Source organism: Chroicocephalus ridibundus, chromosome 2 (assembly GCF_963924245.1).
Source record: "Chroicocephalus ridibundus chromosome 2, bChrRid1.1, whole genome shotgun sequence".
Taxonomy (NCBI): Eukaryota; Metazoa; Chordata; class Aves; order Charadriiformes; family Laridae; genus Chroicocephalus; species Chroicocephalus ridibundus.
Window position 1 is genome coordinate 134,602,374 of NC_086285.1, and position 21,482 is coordinate 134,623,855.

Genomic DNA, 21,482 nt, shown 5'->3' on the forward strand with positions numbered 1-21,482 from the left:
TTTTTTTAAGAAACTATTTCCTTCAGCTGTTAAAACAGATACTCTCTGGAGAAAAGAGAAAACACCTCACTATTATCCAAATTCCTCCCTTGATATCTATTACAGCATTTTGGAATTTCTGACAGCTTTGTCTCAAGAGTAGCTGAATATAAGGAACAGTGCTTCCGCACTCCACCATGAAAAGGTCCACACGTATTTCCATTCAAGGGTAGTAATCTATTTTAAAACAAGAATTTATTGTGTTATAGTATAAAGACACTAAACACAAAACAAAGTGTTTAACAACATGAACATTGACACAAAATAAAAGCAAGATCGTTTCAAGCCAATTCTGTAACCATTTCATGTGAGAAATTCCAAGTGAAAGACAGTTATGTACACAGGGTCACCCTACAGAAAGGATGGCACCACCTTCATCTAATTCAAGCCCTATTTCAGGACATCATAGCATTGTCAGAATAGTTGCATTATTTTGAGGGCTTGAGTGGTACATCGGCTTTGTCTTGTCTCTCTGCATATAGGTGAACTTACCCACAGAGCGACAAGAGAACCAGTGGAGGCATTTCTACTGTAAACTAAAAGACTTGAGGTACGTTCTCTTCTAATCTACCTTGCATTTTTTGTGGGGGTTGGGGGGGGGGTGGGAGGGTGGTGTTATTAAAGAGCAGCATAAATTTGGTTATTTAACTTCATTGTAGTTCATGTGATAGATCAATAAAATGTATTACGCTTTGCACTACAACGCACATCTTCAACAAAATACATACAGTATGTCATAAAGCTTCTCTGAAACCACGTATTGTAGTATGGCAAGTCACCACATGAAAAGATACATGAATCTGAGAAGATGAACTTGAACCATTTCTTCATAGACAATACCTTGTGTCACAATAAGGTCTCTTTCCTGTGGACTGTTTGATAGGATCCATTACGTGAACCATTCATACATTAATTTCTCGACGATGTGTCAATCGTTTCAATCAATACAGAGCAGTAAACATGAATATACAGATTAAGTATCAGATTACTGCTCTTTCATATGAACCATTTCCAAAAACAACCAGTTTGATTAACTCACAACAATACAATTTCTCTAAATAAAAAGTTAGGAGCAGAACTATTTCATTTGTTTAAAATTATTATTTTTGGCTCTTAAAAGAAACTGAATTCTATGTTTTAAAGGCTTATTGTGAAAATATATACACACATCAAATTTATATCCAAAGCTAGATTTTTTACCATTGAGTTTTAAAGGCCAAGAGATATTTTCAATACAGTAGAAAAAATAGCAGTTCCTGAAGTATATTGTATTCTCACTTCACTGGCAATATCCGTAACTCAGTTGCTGTACAAAATACTTCTCTGAAGCAAATCCATCTGAACTCTATCCACCCTGAGTTAAGCATCTATACTTTAAAAGGTTTTAAACATTAGGTAACAGAGAAGTATGTACAAGGCTATAAAACTTGTCAGTTATCATACAGCAGTAAGAAAAAAAAAATAATCAGTATTTTTAGCCAATTTTCTGTTTGCTATTGTAGATAGTCCTTCTGGGTTGGGTTTGGGGGTTTTTTTTGGCTTTTGTTTGCTTGTTTTTAAATCAAGTAGTTACTTGATTTAGACATTCATACATTAATCATTTGAATTTTTTTTTTTTTGAGTGCAACGATAAGGCAACAGTAAAAAAAAGTTATAGAAATGTTGCATATGTGTAAAGGTATTAAGTTTATAAAAGTGCTTCCTAAAAAGACAACCTAATTGCAGTATCAAAATATTACAGAGTGGTGAGAACAACTATCATTTCAATAAACGTTGCTCCATAGAAAAATGTCAATCTGATTTTAGGCTTTTTCCCCTTTTTTGGTGAAGTAAAAGCCTGGAAAAAAATTGGTATGGCTGCGTGGGACAAGCAAGTTAAGAAAATATACTTTAGTCTAAACTTAAATAAGAAGGTCCACACTTTTTTGTCAAAACATTAAGCCTCTGTCAAAAATGTATTTTTTTCTTTTTATAGTACAGGATTAAAAGACAAGATGATGCTTACAAGATAAAGAAATAATTTACATGAAAATATCTTCTGACAAAGCTTTTCAATCAAAATATTGTTTTGTAACATTCAAACATGACATACAACAACAAAAGAAACAGTGAATGCAAACAAAAAATGTTATATGGATTGCTTTCAAACACATAAATAAATGAAATATTGGTGTAGGCAGTAGGGCTCATGCTGATGGCTAGCAGGAAATAACAGTGTGCAATCTATTTGGAAAAAGCTCTAAAGTACAAATTACAAGCCCAATTACGGACTGCAGCAAGTTCAGTTATATCACTGCCATCCTTTCCTATCTCCAAAATAAATTCTTGATTAAATCACTCATACCCTAAATTACTCATACCTTTGCTTCAGAGATATGAATAACTATATACAAAAAGTAGTTTTATTTCACCATAGGGATAACATTGTACCTCTCTGCCAATGTCATTTGAAAAGCCTTCCATGTCAAAATAATTTGACAGCAGATAAACAATTTAATAAATATGCAATGACCTTATTACAGTCCTTCAGCTAAGCATGTTAACTCATGCTGCTAGTTTTGTCATCACAGTGCATAGAATCCAAATATAAAAGAATGGGGTGGCTTTTAAGGTAATGGTAGATCCCTTGCTTATAATCCAAATATATCCGAAACTTTCATAAGCTGTCATGCATGTATCTTTTTTTCTGGCAGGAGCAAAACCTTTCCCTGGTACAATGTCCATTGCCGGCAATGGATGCACCAAAACCGCCAAGGAGCTCAGTGTTATTGCACAATATATGAAGACCTGGAATTCTTCCAAAAGCTTAAAATAAAAACAATGGAATTATTCTGACATTTCTGGACACCTGCATTAATACTGTATGACTAATAAAAGCATGTCAGTTGCATGGACTGAACCAGCGATCAACATGCGCCCAGAATGCACACTAGTAAAAATGCAGTCAAAGGAAGTAGTCTTCATTGCCTATAGGTCACTTCCAGTCAAAGGTTAAAGTTCAAAGACTGAATGATCAAAGTGCTCATTTTCTCAGTAGGACTATCTTCTGCTACGAGGATCACAAAATGGTGGCATCAACATGTGTCATCTTTAAAATAAAAGAAGAGCATTTATGGAAAACATATAAACATTCCAAGTCCAAATTAGCAAGGTGCTGTACGCAGAAACGATTCCCAGCATAGACAGTAACATGCAGTGGAAATACACCAATTGACTAATTCTGAGCTTTTGGTCAATAATGACTCAGGAAAAAAAGGAGAGAATACCAAACATAAAACTTCTAAAATACACATACACCCCCAGGCATATTAGTATTAGCAAATATTCCATTAAAAGGACAGTAATTTCCACATTCAGTATCTAGAAAGCCACTCATCAGGAAAATGAAAGACCAAATATGCTTAGCATTTTACCCCCCTGAAGCGCAGCAGCTATCAAACTGAGAAATCCTTTTATAAGGAATATATAACAATAAAAGCTGGCAGAGTGGGCTTCTCATGCATTCTCAACCCTTTATAGATACATATATACATATATATGTATGTATGTATATATTTATTTATTTCTCAAGAATCAACATGAACTATAGCTGACAGAATTATGGAAAAATAATAGGTTACTACTATAATCCTAAAATCTTACACCTGAAAATAACTTACACTCACCAAATTTTAGATACTGTGATTGGACAGAACATATCACCAAAAAACATATTCTATGCCAACCTTTCTGCATAATGCTCAATATTAAAATAAATATTTGCCTGTGAAAGCTCTCCCTTTTAAACTTCCACGCATCAACCTGCAGTATATTTGTATTTGGTAACAGTAAATGTTAAGCTTGTTAAGAGAAAACAATCTTACTGTGTGGTTATTTTTAATGCACTTGTAACCTTGCACACTTAGAAAACGTAGCCTCATAAAGGGTATTTTTACTGTTTACTGTAAAGTATCAGCCAATAACAGCAGCTACATTCTCACTGGAAAACATTATGTCATCAATCCTATTACATGTAAAAACCCTCTTCATTTTGATAGTAGGGTACTGTACATGTAAAAAAGATTGGTCAAGGATGCAAGACTGATAGAAGAGGTATTTAGACTGTGTACTAGAAGCTTAGACCAAATACCAGAGAAAACACTTCTACCAAAAAGAAAACAAACAAACAAACAAAAAAAAACCCCAAAATGCAAAACCCAAAAGCAGTAAGGAGGTGCTTGCTTAAAACAAACACCATTGCCCTCTTTTTTCACAAAAATCTACTTCCTGACAACATCAAAGCCAGGCAACAGCTTTATGAAACCATTTTCAGCCTGGATGCCCAAGAAAACTGTATCTGGGAGATCCTCCTCTGTCTTTAACACAACATAATCAACTCAGATTGAAATTCGACATGAAATTCAATGTACAGTTGAAGCAGATGTTGAGTATGGCAGACAAACTAGAAATATTTTTAGTTATCAAAGATCAGAAGTTTTGAAACAGGGCTTGTGAGGACAACAGTTTGTAGCAAACAAGGCTTATGAAGCAAATTGCTTCGTTGGGGCAGGGATGAAATTAGAGATTAAAAACTCTGTAATAAACTAGATGCACAGAGACACTTGTTTACATGTCAGAATACATTTCAAAGTGCCACTTTATTCCTCTGTGTTCACATTGGTTTGCTTTTACATCAGCCAACCATGCACTATTTGCTCCCAGCTAAATAAATTCCAGGCACTTACTGGGGGAAAAAAAAAGTTTTCCTTCAAATGCATATATTAAAAGTGATTACAGTCTTCCTCCTTTCTCATCAGAACACAGGGATTCAATTTCACATTAAAGCTAAACCAGGCCAATTGCTAGCTGACAACAGAAAGGGCAGAACCATTCTGCATCTCCCTCCACATGTTCTTGTATTTATTTCACCCAGTGGTTACCCTTGGACAGCTGGTTTTCCTTCTTGGTTGGGATTGGTTTTTCTCCCCTAATTTATCAGCCCAAAGTGGTTCAACCACAAGATCAGATATGTGACACTTGAGTTGAAGGAGCAGAAAATGAAGATGGCAGAATCATCTTTTCCAAGGGCTTGTAAATCTTTTCAGGTGTACATAACATTGAAGACAGTTCTTTTTCCAAAGAGAGGTGGTTAAAATTAGCAGGCAAGCTACACTTCCCATTTTAGTGTAACCCACCATTTCTTCAAACCCATTAAGAAAACACTGAAAATTTAAAGATCAGGCCTTGGCAGTCTTATGTCCACAGAAGAGAAACAAAATTACTTACAACTGAGAGAAGGAGCAAGTGACACGCAAACCTTGAAGGAAAAACCCTCTAGCATTTAAGAAAATTTGTATTCAATGGACATCAAGCATGTTTTATTTTTTAATGTAAGAATTTAATGGGGGGGGGAAGCCCAATGAATCATGACCTCCTTTGTAATTAGTACTAAAAAAGAAAGTTAAACAAATTAAAATATTATGAAGCAAAACAGTAGGAGTTATTTAAATGAACTGACTTGCTTTTTCTTGCAACAGGTTGACGTTTAGGTTGCTCTGAATTTGGGGTGGGGTAGGATTTTCTGACTTTCAGAAAACAGCTATTGTGTAGTTACTTCACAGTAATTAAATGACTTGTTTAGTGGACTATAAGCAGTTTGATGGTTTTGAGCCACAATTATATAGCAACTTCCAGAGTAAGACAGCCCACATTTCCTTTCATAATCATTTGGTGCTTTGCTTGTTTAACTCAAATTGAATTTCATGAGTAAGAAATCAAAGTAGTATCTGCAGGCTGTTCTCCTTGATAGACTTCAATCTTGAATCAAAACGAGACTAGTACAAATTCAAAGTAGACAGAACATACTTTAATCACAAGATAAAGCAAATGAACGAAACTTTACTTGTTTCTCTTTAAAAATAACTAGCAAGTGAAAATAAAAATATTTACTAGAAACACTCCCAAAATTGCCAATAAAGAGAAAGCAAAACTAGAAATGGAGAAGCACCAAACACATTACAAGAGTGCAAAAACAGGAGGAGAAGAGAAAATGACTATTGAATAATCTGGTAACAGTGAAAAACCCAGCCTTGCAGGCAACAGGTTTACTATTCTTGGAGTCAATTTTAAAAACGATTTAAAGCACGACCACGTGATAAACAGTTCTGAGTTTCTTAAATATCTCTTAATCCCATGACATACAGCACTCCTCTTAGTGTAACTGAAGTCACCTTGTTTCAGAGATACTATTAGAGTATTATGAGAAACAGAGTTATATTCTGTTACATTACCATATATCAAAAAACACATGGGTCTCAGCAAGTATTATGAATCTCTCAAGCTTTTTTTGTTAAGGCAACTGTGGGCTTTTAAGAATCTAAGGGTTTTGCCCTTAAGTCACTTGCCTCTCCAGTCATTAACTCCCACTGTCTCAAAATACCTGGTCTCATTTCATGTAGGAGGCAGAACATGTCCTGGGGTGGGGAGGCAGTGAAAAACAGAGGATGTCTTATGATGGAGACTTCAGTGAAACATAGTGATGGGATCAACTCCTCCTGCACCACCCTAGAACAGGTAGTACTGTGTGCTAACACATCCCTTCCCAAAATACACGGGCTTCCAATAACTACCATTTGTACAGTATTTTCCTAGGGAAAGCAAAGAAAGTGTTGACCAACAAGAGAGAGGAAAAGCATAGCCTGTCTCTACCCCATCCTCCTTTCTTTCTTCACTAATGGAGTGGATAAGACAAGAAAATGTTGGGGCAGAAGAAAGAAACCACATAGTATAATGCCAGACAGAGAGCACAGGTAAAGGAGAAGAAAAAAAAAAACAACAAAAAAACCCAAAAATAAAATGTACAAAACGCAACCAACCAAAAAAAACCTCAAACAAAACTAAAACAAAAATCCCAAGCCAAAACAACACATTAGCAGTGTAGACACTGTAGAACTATACATAGCAATTTAAGTACGGTATTTTTTTTTATCATGTACATGTAGAATCTCATTACTGTAATATTGACTATTAGTTCTTAAGAGCCTTTAAGTCAGCCAACTGTCCCACATTTGAAATTCCGATTAACAGTAGAAATCTATTAAAACACTTAGCTGTTTACAAACATACAAACATCACAGTAAAAGCTTCTAATGCATTACCAACAGCTACAAAAAGCCCTGGTTTTAGAGCTAAACCTCATTTTATTATGGACCTTCCCCAACCCCAAACTTAAGACTTGTCATGGACTAATACAGTTTACCAGAACTTTCATTCAAATTCAGCCCTACAATTTAAAACATATAAATCTGTATTGTTTAGATTTCCATCAGGAATTATTAAAATTTGATATAAAAAGATCACAGCAGAGTACCTCAGGATTTTAATAACTTTTTGAAATTTAAAAATGAGTTTAAGGCTTTAAATGCATTTATCCTACTTTCCTACATTTTAATTGCCTTCAACCTAAAAAAAACTTCAAAATTCCTGATCCTAGGTAAATACTTACCATGATACCACCATTTTGTTTTCTTTGGATTCTTGTTACACGTTCTTACATAAAATGAGTTATCTGGAGGTCGCCTCTGCAACAAAAGAAAAGACCTGCAAATAATCAAACAATCCTTATACTGTAATACATAAGCTATTTAATAAGCTTACGAAAGGCTACCACGTGAATGCATTGAAAATGAGGTAACAGGCAGGGCTAGACCTTTGTCAAGAAAAATCTCTTAAGGACCCAGGTAACAATTCTTACTGGAGACACTCCAAGCAAAAAATTAATGAAAAATATCAAACAGTTTGGAGACAGACAGGGCAAGAAAAAAAAAATTTTAAAAAAATAAAATAAAGAAAGAAACGCACAAGAAAGGAACAGGTGTTGTTCAAAAAACCCAAATGAAATTCCTTTGCAGTCTGGAATCTAATTCTCATATACTAGATACAATTCCCATCCATAGGTCTAAGTTTGGAGTGGGTGAGAAAATAACTAAACCAAACATCTATATCTTATCAATACTTTGTATTCTTCAGCGTTCTTCTTAAATGTCATCATTATGCAAAACTAAAGTCATAGGATACAACACAAAGCCATTTTGGGGGTGTTTTTCTACCACATACACATGACAAGGACTGATTGGGAAGTGACATAAATAGGTATGTTTGGATAGCACAGATGTACAAGCTCTGACCACATCTAGCTTCCACAGACATTTCACTTGGAAATAAATGGTCAAGAGTAAAAGGGTTGTCTCTCTACAAAAAACAGTCTAAGGTATCATTGCCACTCATCTATGACCAAAAAAGCAGCTTAGCACCATTTACTTTGCTGAAATTAAAATGATCAAGGTCACTGACACAGTACAGCTGCAAAGCCTTACAAACATCTGAACCGAAGACATTTTGATAGTTATTTTGCACTACCCTTTACAGACAGAATCAATTTACAAAGAATTGTCCTAAAACATGATTGAACTTCACAATTAGTACAACTAGAAGGGTTCCATTCAATCCTCTTTTCCAATAATGATATATGAGCAGGTTACCATGAAAAAAGACGCAAAGTACTTACTGCACTGTTTATTTTGCAGTTCTAACTTAGCATTTTTTCAGTAGTAGAAACGTAGATATAGCAGTTTTGCCTATTTTAGAATTTGAGAAATGAAAGTCTCACTTTGCAAAGTAAAAAACTATTAATTTTTACTTATTTTACTCCAACAGTGCTAAAAAACCCCATACCTTTTCTTTGCAGCTGGAAAGCATGCTAATAATGCTAAGACAAACAGATTGCACTGAGAGAGCTGGGGACCAGTCTTCTGTTAGAATGGATAAGCAGATATGACCATTGCTATAAACATGAGGATGAACAGGAATATTGTCTCCAGTAAACATGACCTAAAAAAGAAAAAAACAAACATAATTGTAATCCACATTTTAAATAAGACTGTATTGCTTTTGGGAAAACAATAGTATCTTATTTAAGAAGCGCACCTACCATTTTCACTTACACTAAATAATACCATGTTAGGTTCATTCATTTTTGGAAGCTATAGGTGTCATCTTTTATGCAATGCAATAACATAATAAAACTCTACCACTCAGAACCATAATACCCAGATGCCTCTTAAGTGTTTCCTAAGTTATACAGATATGCGTATGTGTACAAATGTGTATACACGTACACAACACATCCACCTCACCACTGTCTACAGGAAAGAAGCAACACCATCATACAGGAAACTGAAATTAGAAAGCTTAAGCTATCTAATGGGAGATGGGTTCCTAAGGCAGCAGCAAAGCTGGATGTAGAATGATCTTTAAACTGAGAACAATCAGCCATTGGAATAATCTCCCCAGGGAAGTGGTGGATTCTCCATCATTGGACACTTTTAAGATTCATCTGGACAGGGTGCTGGGCCATCTTGTCTAGACCATACTTTTGCCAAAAAAGGTTGGACCAGATAATCCTTGAGGTTCCTTCCAACCTGGTGTTCTATGATATTGATATTTCTTAAACATTGAAGAGCTTACCTTCAAAATCCAGTAATGTATTTCACTTTTAACTAATGTCTTTCTTTTATAGGAAAACCACAATTAGGCATACCAGGTAAGTAAAAGCATGCACACTATGACAGACAACATACATCTAAATGCAGAAAACAAACAAGTGATTAAGCAGCAGAAGTGTAAACTGTCAACTCACAGTAAGTAGATCTGCAGGAGAGAGAATTATGACCCCAAGGTTTGTAATATAGAATGAACTTATTGCACAGCAGCATTTTTATAATGGAAATTCTAGCCATTGACAACAATCAAGTATCCAGTACTCAAATTCTTAACTGTTTTCTGTGCTAAAATTCAGTGTACATATATGGATGTAACTTGCTGTTTTACAATAAATTGCACAGAGCCACACACACAGGTTGCGAAATGAGTACAAACTACCTTACTTGGAACCAAACTAAAGTGGCTACTCTCCTATGGGTCACCTATGACTAGTTCACTGCAAACCTGATGGGGTACGGAAGTACAGGTGGCCAGTTTGTTCCTTAAAACCTGAGACTGAAATGTCAGCATTCTAGTTTTAATCATGGTACCTAAAAATATGTAATGTTTTAAGGTTTAAGTGTCTCTCATGGCTGTGTGCTTCAGCTTCAACACCAACGACAAAAGTGTCAGAGATCACTCTTGGAACTTTGAGCTGAAACAGACAGGACAAGAACTAAGGCACTCTTGCTTTTCTTCTTCCATTATCAGAGGAGTGGGGGTGATTGCCAAACACTACTCTTACCAGCCACCTTTTGTAACATTCCCTTCAGGTAATAGAGGGATAGATGTACAGAGCTCATTCTGCAGCCTAGTAGTATTGCTGCCCCTTCAGTTCTTTACGTTGCCATGAAAGTAACAGTTGCTCAGTTATACACCTCAATTATAACCACTAGATTTGCAGGCCTCTCTTAAAGATGTAATGTACCTATGAGAATTCCTACCACAAGCACAGTACTTCCCCATCTGTATTAACAATGTCAGCAGAGAAAATGCAAGAGGCTTAGAACCAAACTAGAAAAAAAAAAAAGAAGCTGGAAGCAAAAAGAGAAGGCATAGAGAAGCAATCAGTTGTTTACTATGCTGCAGTGAAGGAGACTTTCCTACTTTATCCTGTGTTGCTCTTTCATGTGATATGAATATCAACCTCAAAGAAGCCTCCAGTTTACACTGCTCTTGCACCTCCCATGAAACCAAATAGACTGTCACAGCACTATACCTCACTGCAGAATCATTTTTAAAAGAAAAGAAATCTGCACAATGTGTTTAATACAAATTAAAGTAACTAAACCTCACACAAGGATATGTGAATGATACTAGTATTTAGCATGTGTCATGCAGCTATAACCTAAAGGTAGTGTTAAGCAAGAAGTAAGTTACCTGAGGCGAATCAAAAGGATACCGGCTACTGAACTTAAATAGAAGCTGAAATTTCTCCCCTTCATATAGTGTTCCTGGAGCACCTTCCATGTCTACAATCCACCTAAGAAATGAGGAAAAAACTGTTAGTATTGCAGACTGAAAGATCATAACTTTACTCCTGGAGCACAGGACTAATCAAATCAATCACCAATCACAGCCAAATCTTCTGAACTCTCAATCAGTAACATAACTATCACAAAAGTGAATTAACACATCAAGCCTATGTTTGAAAGAAACAAACTTGGTATTTTACATACAGGCATTGATATAGCACCACAAATTATACAACTAATTATGACTTGAACTCAACACAGCCCCATCAGTTCCCAATAAAATGACTGTTAATGTTGAGACAACAAAGCTGAAACAAAAGACCTGTTCCAAAGTTTATTCCTACACAAAAACAAGTTTGGAAGGAAACAAACTAGTATGCATTCTCTTTCATGTTTGGTTTTTTTTTTTTTTTTTTTTTTTTACTTTTCTGTCAAGGAAATCATCAATACAATTCATTAAAATAAAACCCATATCCAAGGGGGAAAGGCAATGCTCCTCTTGCACCTACACCTGTGGAAAAACTCAGAAATTAAATGGTATATAACCTGGCAGGTAATGAAATCAAAACTGCAAAAGTTAATAGTAGGAAAAGGTCACAGAAAATTAAAAACAAAGCAAAAAAAAAAAAAATGCTTTGCAACTCTAATAAAGATAACACCTCAACTATCAGTCTGATGATCCTATTCCAATCTCTCCATCCCCCATCATATACACTTTCCCCATGTATTTAAGCTGCGCACATTTTTTATCTTCCCCTCTGTTACTCTTTTTTTTTTTTTTTTGAGAAAAATTGCTTCCCTACTGAACTGCTAGCTGTCACACTCTTCACAAGGAATGCATCTTCAACAGTAGCACAATGACGGCTGTACTACTGGTTCCATATTTTAATTTTGTGAAGACTCCTTAAATTTAATGTATCTCTACTCCAGACCACTAATCTCTTCTTATGCCTTGTGCTTTTACATTTATACACATGCTGCACCAATATTCTTCAGTTTTATTGGTTCTTGTGATCCAGAACCTTCACTTTCAAGTTTCTAAAATAGTTTAAATTTACTAAGTAGAAGATAACTCTGCCTGGCCATTGCTCCTTTTATGGTCAAGAAATCACTAGAACTCATCTTTCCTGTGTGCTTTACGGTTTAGCCATCTCAGATTTCTAATCCTTGTGTATTTAAAATAAATGATTGCTTAACATTTCAAATGACCCAGTTACATCATGGGATCCGATTATTTTATTCAACATCTTTCAAAAGCAAGCTAGTATTGCTACACAAATCTTTACTGCACCAGTTCAAACTGCAACTTGGTTAATGAACTCGGAACATGCTACTTCATGCATCAGGAACCCTCAAAGAGAAAGGGTTCTGTTACTTGTGACAGAAAGCTTCTTAAATAGTGACAATTCCAAAATCTGGCATGACAGTAAACAGGAAGTTTTTATTTGTATGGTAAAAGATTGTACATAGCAGAAAAAAACCCCAACAATGAGGTAGTACCCTGGGAACAGGGAAAGTGTAAGAAAAATGGCAATCCACAAACAGAAAAAAAACACCCAATATTTTTTTTTCTTTTTCATCTGTTCATCTGCTGTAAACTTCCACTTAATAGTTGTTTTTTGTTTACATGGGAGAAGACTTGCAATATTAGTTTGAGTCCTTCCTCCCACCACCCACCCCCCCAGCCCCCCAAATTTAAGTATTTTCCTTCAGTGGCCTGTCCAGCCCAAACCACAACACCAAAGAAAAAACCAAAGTCAAGCAAAAAATACAAGCTGTAATTCAGCAATTTCACAGCAGTTTATTATTATTATTACCAAACTCTGGAAAGTACTATTTCGATTTATTTCAGTCATATTCATCTGCATGAACTAACACAAAACCCAGCATCATTTAAAAAGCAACATCAGTGTTTAACTCAGTATACACAAGGCTCAGAAAAGCCTCTGAGTGCCACCACCAAAAATGCACATGCGAAGCAACATCAGAAGTCAGCTCTATGCTGTTTTTAAATTGATCCATCAATCAATAATATAGTCCAGAACATATAGCCTGAGATCCATATTTTCATCAATGTTTACATCTGCTAAGATTTTTTTTAACTTTTTTCTAAAATTAAACTTAAGAAAATTATCTAAAAGAAATGTCAACACAGTCTAAATATTTTTAATTTCAGTCTATTAAAAAAAATAGTTTAAATACCAGGAACAACACCTGTCCATTTTAATGGACAGCACACAGAATATTTAACCATGTTTCTCTTTCCATTTTGCTAATCACAGAAAAAAACTACAGTTGGGAGGAAAGTGCAAAGAAATGCACTTAGATAACTTTGCTCTTTAAGAAGCTTCCTCAATTTGCTTTCCAGAAAGAAGGCAATGGAAATTAACAGCTACAAAACTCAAACACTCAACGCAAATAATTCAGAAACCAGCTACTCCATTATTTCAATAAATTTTGAAGCGTTTCAGAGGTTAGTAGCTATGAGAGATTATTAAATTATTTTGTTCTAAAACATGTAGAAGTTTTTACCAATTGACATTTTGTTAGACAGTAAAATGCCTAATAAAAATTTAAATAATTCACTATCCAGTTCCTTAAGAGTGTCCAGCATGTTACTGCAACATGCTCATTAAGTAGAGCAATGCTTCATTCCCTAGACTAAAAACAGAAATTGAGAACGTTACTTGGAATAAGTGGTGGAAGTGGCATGCAGAGGATTTTTCATTACTTACACTTTTCAGCTTGATAGCAAAAATAAAATAGTGTATACTTACTGTGTAATTGAATTTTGTACACTCTTTTCATTTAGAGTCATTCCTGGAGGTGGATCATTTTGCAATGCCAATAGTTCTTTTTGTAATCGTTTCTATAAAGAAATTGTATAGAATATTTGAAATATTAAATAACGTTCGACAATAAACATGCACACTAAAGTACATCTCATTCATTACTGAAAGGTAAAAGGAGTTTTATTTGAAAAATTAAATAAAGTGAAACTGAAAGGTGAGGAAGAAGGAAGACTCCTCTCCTAGAAATTAAACTGAAAAGTCATAGGCCTTAAATCTACTTTTTTGGTAAAACGCAATGGCACTTACATTTGCAACACTGCTAAGTGAAGAACCGTAGCGCTACGAAATACACAGAAGCATCCAGGATTTTGTCATATTACAATGTCAATCAGAGCTCTACACCTAGCTGTGAACATTTCATATTCCCCTGATAACATCAGACTTACAATTAATTCTCCCAGATTTTAACCGCACAACTCTTCCTCCCTTAAGTAATTTACAACACTTCTATCTGGCACCTGTGCAAGCCTTTGCCTTGTTCTAAGTCATCCCAGAAGACAGAACACAAAACTAAAACAAGACTATGTGACTTGCAGAACACAAACAGTTTTATAACTTTCCAGTAATTGCATCTTAGAACCTACAGAATTGTAATATTTAGAAAAGCGTTACACCTTAGGTGTAATTCTCAGGTAATTCTTACCTATTTTGACAGGGATAATTCTGTAACCGCAACCAGCTGCTACTATAACAACTATTAGAACTGTTTCTTACAATCTATGGAGAAAGGGAAACGCAACCTCTGTGAAGTGCTATCATTGGCACTGCTTTCAGAGTATATTTTCTCCATATAAACAGTTATGCAATATGTTTTGTCATTTCCAAGCCATCTAGATAACAGAAAGTTCAAGGCTTTCTCATTTCTTACTCTCCTTTTTCCTGCCAAAAATTTTCATATTTACCACCTACCAGTCCACCTCCATCATCCTACTAGTCGAAATGACCTTACATAAGATTTAAGCCTGACCTAGCATTCAAGAGGAATAAATGTTTATCACACATTTGTATCTGTTCCTTACTAATTTTCAAAAAACCCTTTCAGATGCTTAGTAGAACTTAAAAAGATCCACAGGGGGAAAAAAAAAAAGTGTTCATTTGTTAACATAGAAGTGATTCAGTATCTCACCAATACCCTTGAAATAAGACTACGATAAATTCAGACACACAACTCCTAAAGAAAACTCCCTCGCACATTTGCAATTTACATTTTGAAATAACTTACTGTCTCTATCAAGCAGCCCTGAAAACTTGCTTTGGGCTTCTATTCTGTAAGTTCCTACCTTGAGCCTAAATACACACTTTAAAAGTCTTTTATTCGCAAGCAATTAAACAAGTATGTTTTGAAGTGAAATGTTATGTCATAAAAGAATTTTAAAGGCTGTTATAATCGATGTACAGATATAAACAAACTGAAAAAACAATGCTAGCATTTTCCTAAGAAAGCTATATATACATATTGCTAACACAGTGAAAAACAGATTAGATTCCTCGTGTTCATCTTTTGCTTTCTGCACAGTTTAAGAAAATTTCAGATTATAAATACCAACAGTGTTTAACACTACTATTATGAAGTAAACTCCAAAAGAACAAAGTTCCAAAGCCATCTTACAAATCCTTAATATGAGTGGCAGAGATGTTTTGAAGTCAATTCTCTTTCTGGCACTTTCCAAGACTACCATAAAATAAATCTCAATGGAGTCAACCTGTGTACGCCTTGTCATATAGATCATCATATATAAAAATATTTTAAAAGTTCAGAGATAAGAACTTTATATGATAGGGGAAAATTCAAACTCTTTCCCTTAAAAAGGAGATCTGGAAACATTAGGGGAAAAGTAGTAGAGAACAAATGTATATAAGAACAGCAAATAATTCAGTAGAGCCATTTACTTATACATGTAGACCAACTACATAACTCTGTCTTTATAAAAAGGAGCCTAAAATCCATTTTAAAATTAAGAACAGTCATATTAAGGTATCAGTATCTGATCACAGTAATTTGAGAAGAAGAAATTTTGTTTGTTCAGTATCCTACCAAAAATTCCAGTTTATCAACACTTAAAATTTCCTCTCGTTTGAACTTTGGACCTTTGGCTCTTTTCTCCAGCAACTATCTTTTCAGTTTAATACTGTCTCAGTCGCTGTTTTATCCATCTCACCAACGCAAAAAATATTCTCTCCAACTGCTTCACAGCTTTTCAGTTCTCACATATAATATTTATTGATTGTCCCAACAAAACAGTAACTCAAGCGCAAAAAAAAAAAATAAAAAAAAAATAGAAAATGTGTACTTGATCAGCAGTGTACCACTGAAGTTCTCAGTTCCTCTGATCTTAAACATTAGCTGACACTATCATGGGGAACCATCCATTAAACACAAATAATACATACAGACACCACATTGCTTCTCATCAGTTGCAACATAAAACATATTACGATCCAAAAACGCATCCCAGAGAAATGACAGGACATATTACTATTCACACTTTGGGTCACAAGTATCATGGTAAACAAAATCTTTGGGTCAAAAGTATCATGGTAAACAAAATCATACTTTTAAAGACAAAAAAGAAATTATAATTTCCAAGTTAGCCAGTTCAAACAAGTATCAACCTAAGTTCAGTTTACCTGTATTTGCAGCTCTCAGTGAGAACAGCAATAAAAAAAAAAAATCATCTATGTCATTCCCATACAAAGCTGAAAAGAGCACATTCAGTAGAAAACTGATATATTATCTGACTATTAAGCCAAAGAAACTCAATAATGTAAGTCACTCAGAACATTCCTAGTGTTATAATGAAATGAAACGAAAACAAGCTTTAGCAAGGAAATTTATAACTTTGAAATAAGGGAATCCGCAAAGAAAACTTGACTATGATCACCTATTACGCATCGAAAACTCCAGTGCAATTCTGATTAACAGTAAGTTAATCAGCTCCACACTGGAAAAGTAGGGAGGGGACACAGAGGTCAAGAAACCCACAGCTCTTCTGGACTTGGTCTTCATTCAGAGGAATGTCCCAAACAGCACCAAGTATCAGCAAAAGGCGTTATTCCCTTCAGCCTCACTGTAACCATTCTAACCCCGTGCCTGTCTGAAGTATCAGCTGTGTTCTCCATCGGACTATGCCCTGACAGATTTCATGTATCTCAATATTGCTCCACTTCAGGGCGAGGCTGGGAAAAAAAACCACAAAAAAACCAAAAGGCCAACTACAAATGAAGAGGATATCACCCCAGAATTGCAGGCGATCAGGACAGAAGAGCAACAACTGCTAGGAGAGATGGCACATAATCCGATTTATTTTTATTCTCTCCAGCTATACTGACCATCTTGAATAACTTCCCTTGAAATTAAAAGTCAAAAATACCATTTTATAATAAATTCCTAGATTTCTCCAGTCCCCATAATGACGGAAACTCTGAAAGTGTTAGACAGCTCACGGGGCAGGGGGGGAGGAAGCTTTTAAAGCTTTCATAAGTAATACTCTAGCCAGCACAGTCTAAAGATAGAAGCAAGGCAAAGTTCTTACACAACAGAATTACTTTTACTGATACACATTTAAGATGTGATTATTTATGGGAATACAAGCCTTATTTGGGTTTTTTCCCCAACTGGAATAATAAAATATACTATCTATTCTACAACTCTCTACTGTTCCATTAACCATGCCACAGAAGTTAGTCATACCTTATCTGACAAATACAGCTGGGTATCTTTAATAGGCTTTCAGGAAACATTTTCCAAAAAAATTATTTTTTTTTTCCTCTATCAAGCATCAGCTCAATTATTTCTGTACAAACTAACAAATAGCTACCTATAGACCTTATCCAGAAGACACTCAAGAGCAATTTATAGCAACTGTAACAAAACTGTAGAGGCCATAATGGTCTACTAACCAGAATTCATTCAATACTGAAAAACTGTTTTAAGAGAGTGGCAAACTAATATTTAGAAACTTGTCCTTTCATCAACTTCTCTGGTCAATTCATTCCAGTGTTGGAACTACCCTCATGGTATAAAATATTTCTTTTATATCTTATGGGAACATCTCATGTACCAAGTTGTGTCTGTTGCCCTTTGCCTTCCCACTGTGGCCCCATTCTCCCCATCACCCTCCCATTAGAGCATTGTAAACTTCAGCAAGATCTTCCCTTTGCCTTCTCTTCTTAAGGCTCAAGAAATCCAGTCAGCCTCTCCTTGTAAGTCACATAGTTCAGCCCCTAACCATCTTGGTGACCATCTGTTGGACTTACTCCAGTACATCCATGTCCTTCTTCTACTGGGACTCCCTTTAGGGAGTAACTCCAGATGTGGTCTCAAGCACCAGAGAGAGGGGGGAAGAATCACTTTCCTTAAGCTGCTAGCTACACGCTTGCACACACAGCCTAATATGCAGCTAAGGATATTCAGAAAATTTGGAAGATACTCTCCAAAGATATTATGAAGGACTACTTTTTCTTACTCTCTCCCTTAAGCAACTTACAAATAATTTGTCTAATGTTATGTGTCATTAATACACAAAACTGGATTATCAGGAGGCAGATCTAGTTTAGAAAAAAAAATTTAAAAAAATATAAGCTCTTAAATGAAGCCCTTGAAGGCCAGATTCATACAGTTTAATTAGGAAATTGAGCTCCTGGTTACCATAGTAATGCAGAAAACATCTAAAGTTTAAATGCAACAACTTGAAATTCATTCCTCTTTGGTGTTTAACAATTATAGTACTAGCTGACCAAAGAGGTTACAAAGAACATTAATTTTCTTAGAGTAACACTAAGTCTAAAGGCTACTGTAATATCATGCACAAAACCAGAAACATGCACCCTTAGCTTCAAAGATAATCCAGTTATCTACTTTTTAAAAAAAAAAAATATGTAACTCTCACATACCAAGCCCACACACTTTACGCACAAAAGGCACACTGCAATTGCAAGTTTCTGAAATCAAGAATTTGAAAAGGAACAGTTTCAGAAAGAGAAAAGCCTTCCTTGTATTTGACATGCATGAATACAGAAAACTGTTTTTCTGGCACAAAATTATTAGAATTAGCAGCAACATACGTAACTGGACTATGTAGAACGGATTAACACTTTTCAGACAATTTTAACTACCTCATTGTAGAATCTTATAAACTTAGGACTTGAAGATACCTCAGGAAGTCACCTCTCCATCTTCCTAACATAAGGATGGATGGATCGAAGATTCTTAAAATATCCTTGTAGTTAAAAGCCTTTAACATTTTCCACATCATCCTATCTTTTGCTTTTATAACTGGAAGAACTTTCTTCACAGTAAGAGATCTAGGTGAGCTGAATGAATTATGTCAAAATACTTCTTGTTACTCCTCATGGATACAGAATAGAATTCTTTTACTTATTTCAATTTACTTCTCTCCTTCCCCAGTCTTTACTAAACTAAACACATAATTCTTTCAACTCCCCTTTCTCCAAGTCTCATTTTCTAAGCCTTTAATTTTTGCTGGTAGCCAGGTGTCTCCTTATATATGTTTTTTTAATATATATATGTATTCATAAAAATATACATTTTTTTACATATATATATATAAATAAAAGAAGAATGTGTCATCATGACACTTCTGTGAATATATCCCAGAGATTTGTTTTATGATTGTAGCAGCACAATACTTTTGACTTACTTTCTGTCTGCACTCAAAACCTGGAATCTCTCTTCCACACAAGCACTGGTCAGACTGCTTCTCATCCACATTTGTAAACTAGACTCCCTTTCCCCCTCTCTTCCCCTTATTAAATACTTTGCGTCTTCCTGTACTAAACTGCATGGTTTTGATTTTAAACCCTGTCCACTTGTCACATATGCATTCTGAAAGAATGCTTATATCCCAGTCATCCAAGCTGCTTTCAGAAAGCACGCAGCACCAAGCTTGACACAACCAAATGCCCTCTTCTCAATCAGACACACAGTTCAAACAAGAGTGATTTTACTACAACCAAACTACAACTGTGATCCCTTGAGAAGTGGTCTTTGCAGTTAATTAGGGAGGGGAAGAATCCACTGATTTATACCACATTTTTCTTGTGTGCTTACTCAAATGTCACACTAATGCAAGTCAAAAATATTTGTACAGTCAGAATACAGCTACTCCTCCTCTTTCACAACAGTTACCACACAATACGAAGAGGATATGTTAGTTCAATACTATTCTTCTTCTGAAATACATTTTGGCTACTTTTATCAGGTTAATCATCTTATATCCTGTAGGTATCAGAGACTATTCATTCCAGTGATTTCCAGAAGCCACACTTTCACGTTATAGTAGAGGATTAAAAATAGTATTTATCATCTGGAAACTCAAAATAAACGTCAAAGAACTCAGATTCAGTTGCTTAAACACTTGAAACAAAAAACCCCAAACCTAAAACACACAGTTGTATCCTAATGACTGTCGTAATACCCAATGCCTAAAAGGTATTTAATATGTCCTTTTTGTTTGGCATGACTTACTGCCTCATTTTTAATTTAAGTATCTGTGTCAACTGTTCTTTACTTTCCTTTTCTATTCACAGGCTCATCTCTATCTTTCTAGTGATTTAGAAAAACCTTTCTTGAGTTTTTTCAAATCCGCTAGTTTAAAACAATGCACCATGGATAGATTTCACTCTTACACGCTTGTCCCTTTCTTTTATATTGAGCTGTAGCAGTAAACACTTATTTTCACTTTTCTGTTTTGCACAAAGCCTTTTTCAATCTTCAAGTCACTAAACAGCTCCTCATGAAGCCATCCTGACTTTTCCTAGATTTCATATATTTTTCCATATTGACACAGCTTGCCACTGTAAATTAGTATTTTCTTCTAGAAACTTGAAGCCCTTCAACACTCTTAATTATCAGGAGTCCTTTTTTATATTTCATATAGAAGCTCCCTTCCCGCTCATCTACTTTCTATTAAGAGACTGCAAAAGACAACACAGACTGCAATCATGGAGTTATTTACATAAGGGGGGAATACATGAAGGATACACAGGCAATCTTAATTTGATCTTTTCCTTATTTTTGAGAGGATTTTATGCTTAAACATTCTTTTAATACAGCTTCCAAGAAAACCAAAACTAAAAAGTATCAAATTGGCAAAAACATTCACTACCTAGAGGGAAACAGAACAGCAGAGTAGGAAGATGAGAAACCAAGACCGGATAACACCACAGTCCTTCAGCTAAAGGAATAATCAAGTGCAAAAGCCAAAGAGTAGTGACATAACCAGTAGTTTACACAAGCATTTTCAAAAAGGTAGAAGTCTTTGAAACCAAGATTACTTAATTGACCTACCTCTACAGAAAAGAATGATTCAAGGATGAAATCAAAGAACGCAGCTTAATGCTGATCCAAACATCAGTTCCAAAAGAAAGTTTATTCAAGCAGTTGAGACATGACTGACATAGCAATGGCTCGTATTCCGTTGCTAATTCTGTCAATTGGATTTGTGCAACCCCTTCAGTTATCCTCCACAGATTTTCTAAAGTGTCAAGCCCATAAGACTTCTCAAAACACATGGAGCAAAGAACACAAAATTAACTGGGTGTCAGTGGAGTAAAATTCCTGCTGGCTCCCCAGACA

At 35.3% G+C, this 21,482-nt stretch overlaps 1 protein-coding gene across 2 annotated transcripts in view; it reads right to left on the minus strand.

Annotated features, from left to right (window-relative positions):
- Nucleotides 1–215: 215 nt before the first annotated feature.
- The window catches only part of UBE2W (ubiquitin conjugating enzyme E2 W), a 31,612-nt gene continuing 10,345 nt past the window's right edge, over nt 216–21,482 (minus strand). For both annotated transcript variants that reach the window (XM_063327061.1, XM_063327062.1), the window contains exons 2-6: nt 13,811–13,902; nt 10,939–11,041; nt 8,752–8,907; nt 7,523–7,598; nt 216–3,127 (exon numbers count right to left, since the gene is read on the minus strand). In XM_063327061.1, the coding sequence (XP_063183131.1) occupies nt 3,114–3,127; nt 7,523–7,598; nt 8,752–8,907; nt 10,939–11,041; nt 13,811–13,902 (441 nt within the window). In that variant the 3' untranslated portion in view covers nt 216–3,113. The remainder of the gene's footprint in view (nt 3,128–7,522; nt 7,599–8,751; nt 8,908–10,938; nt 11,042–13,810; nt 13,903–21,482) is intronic.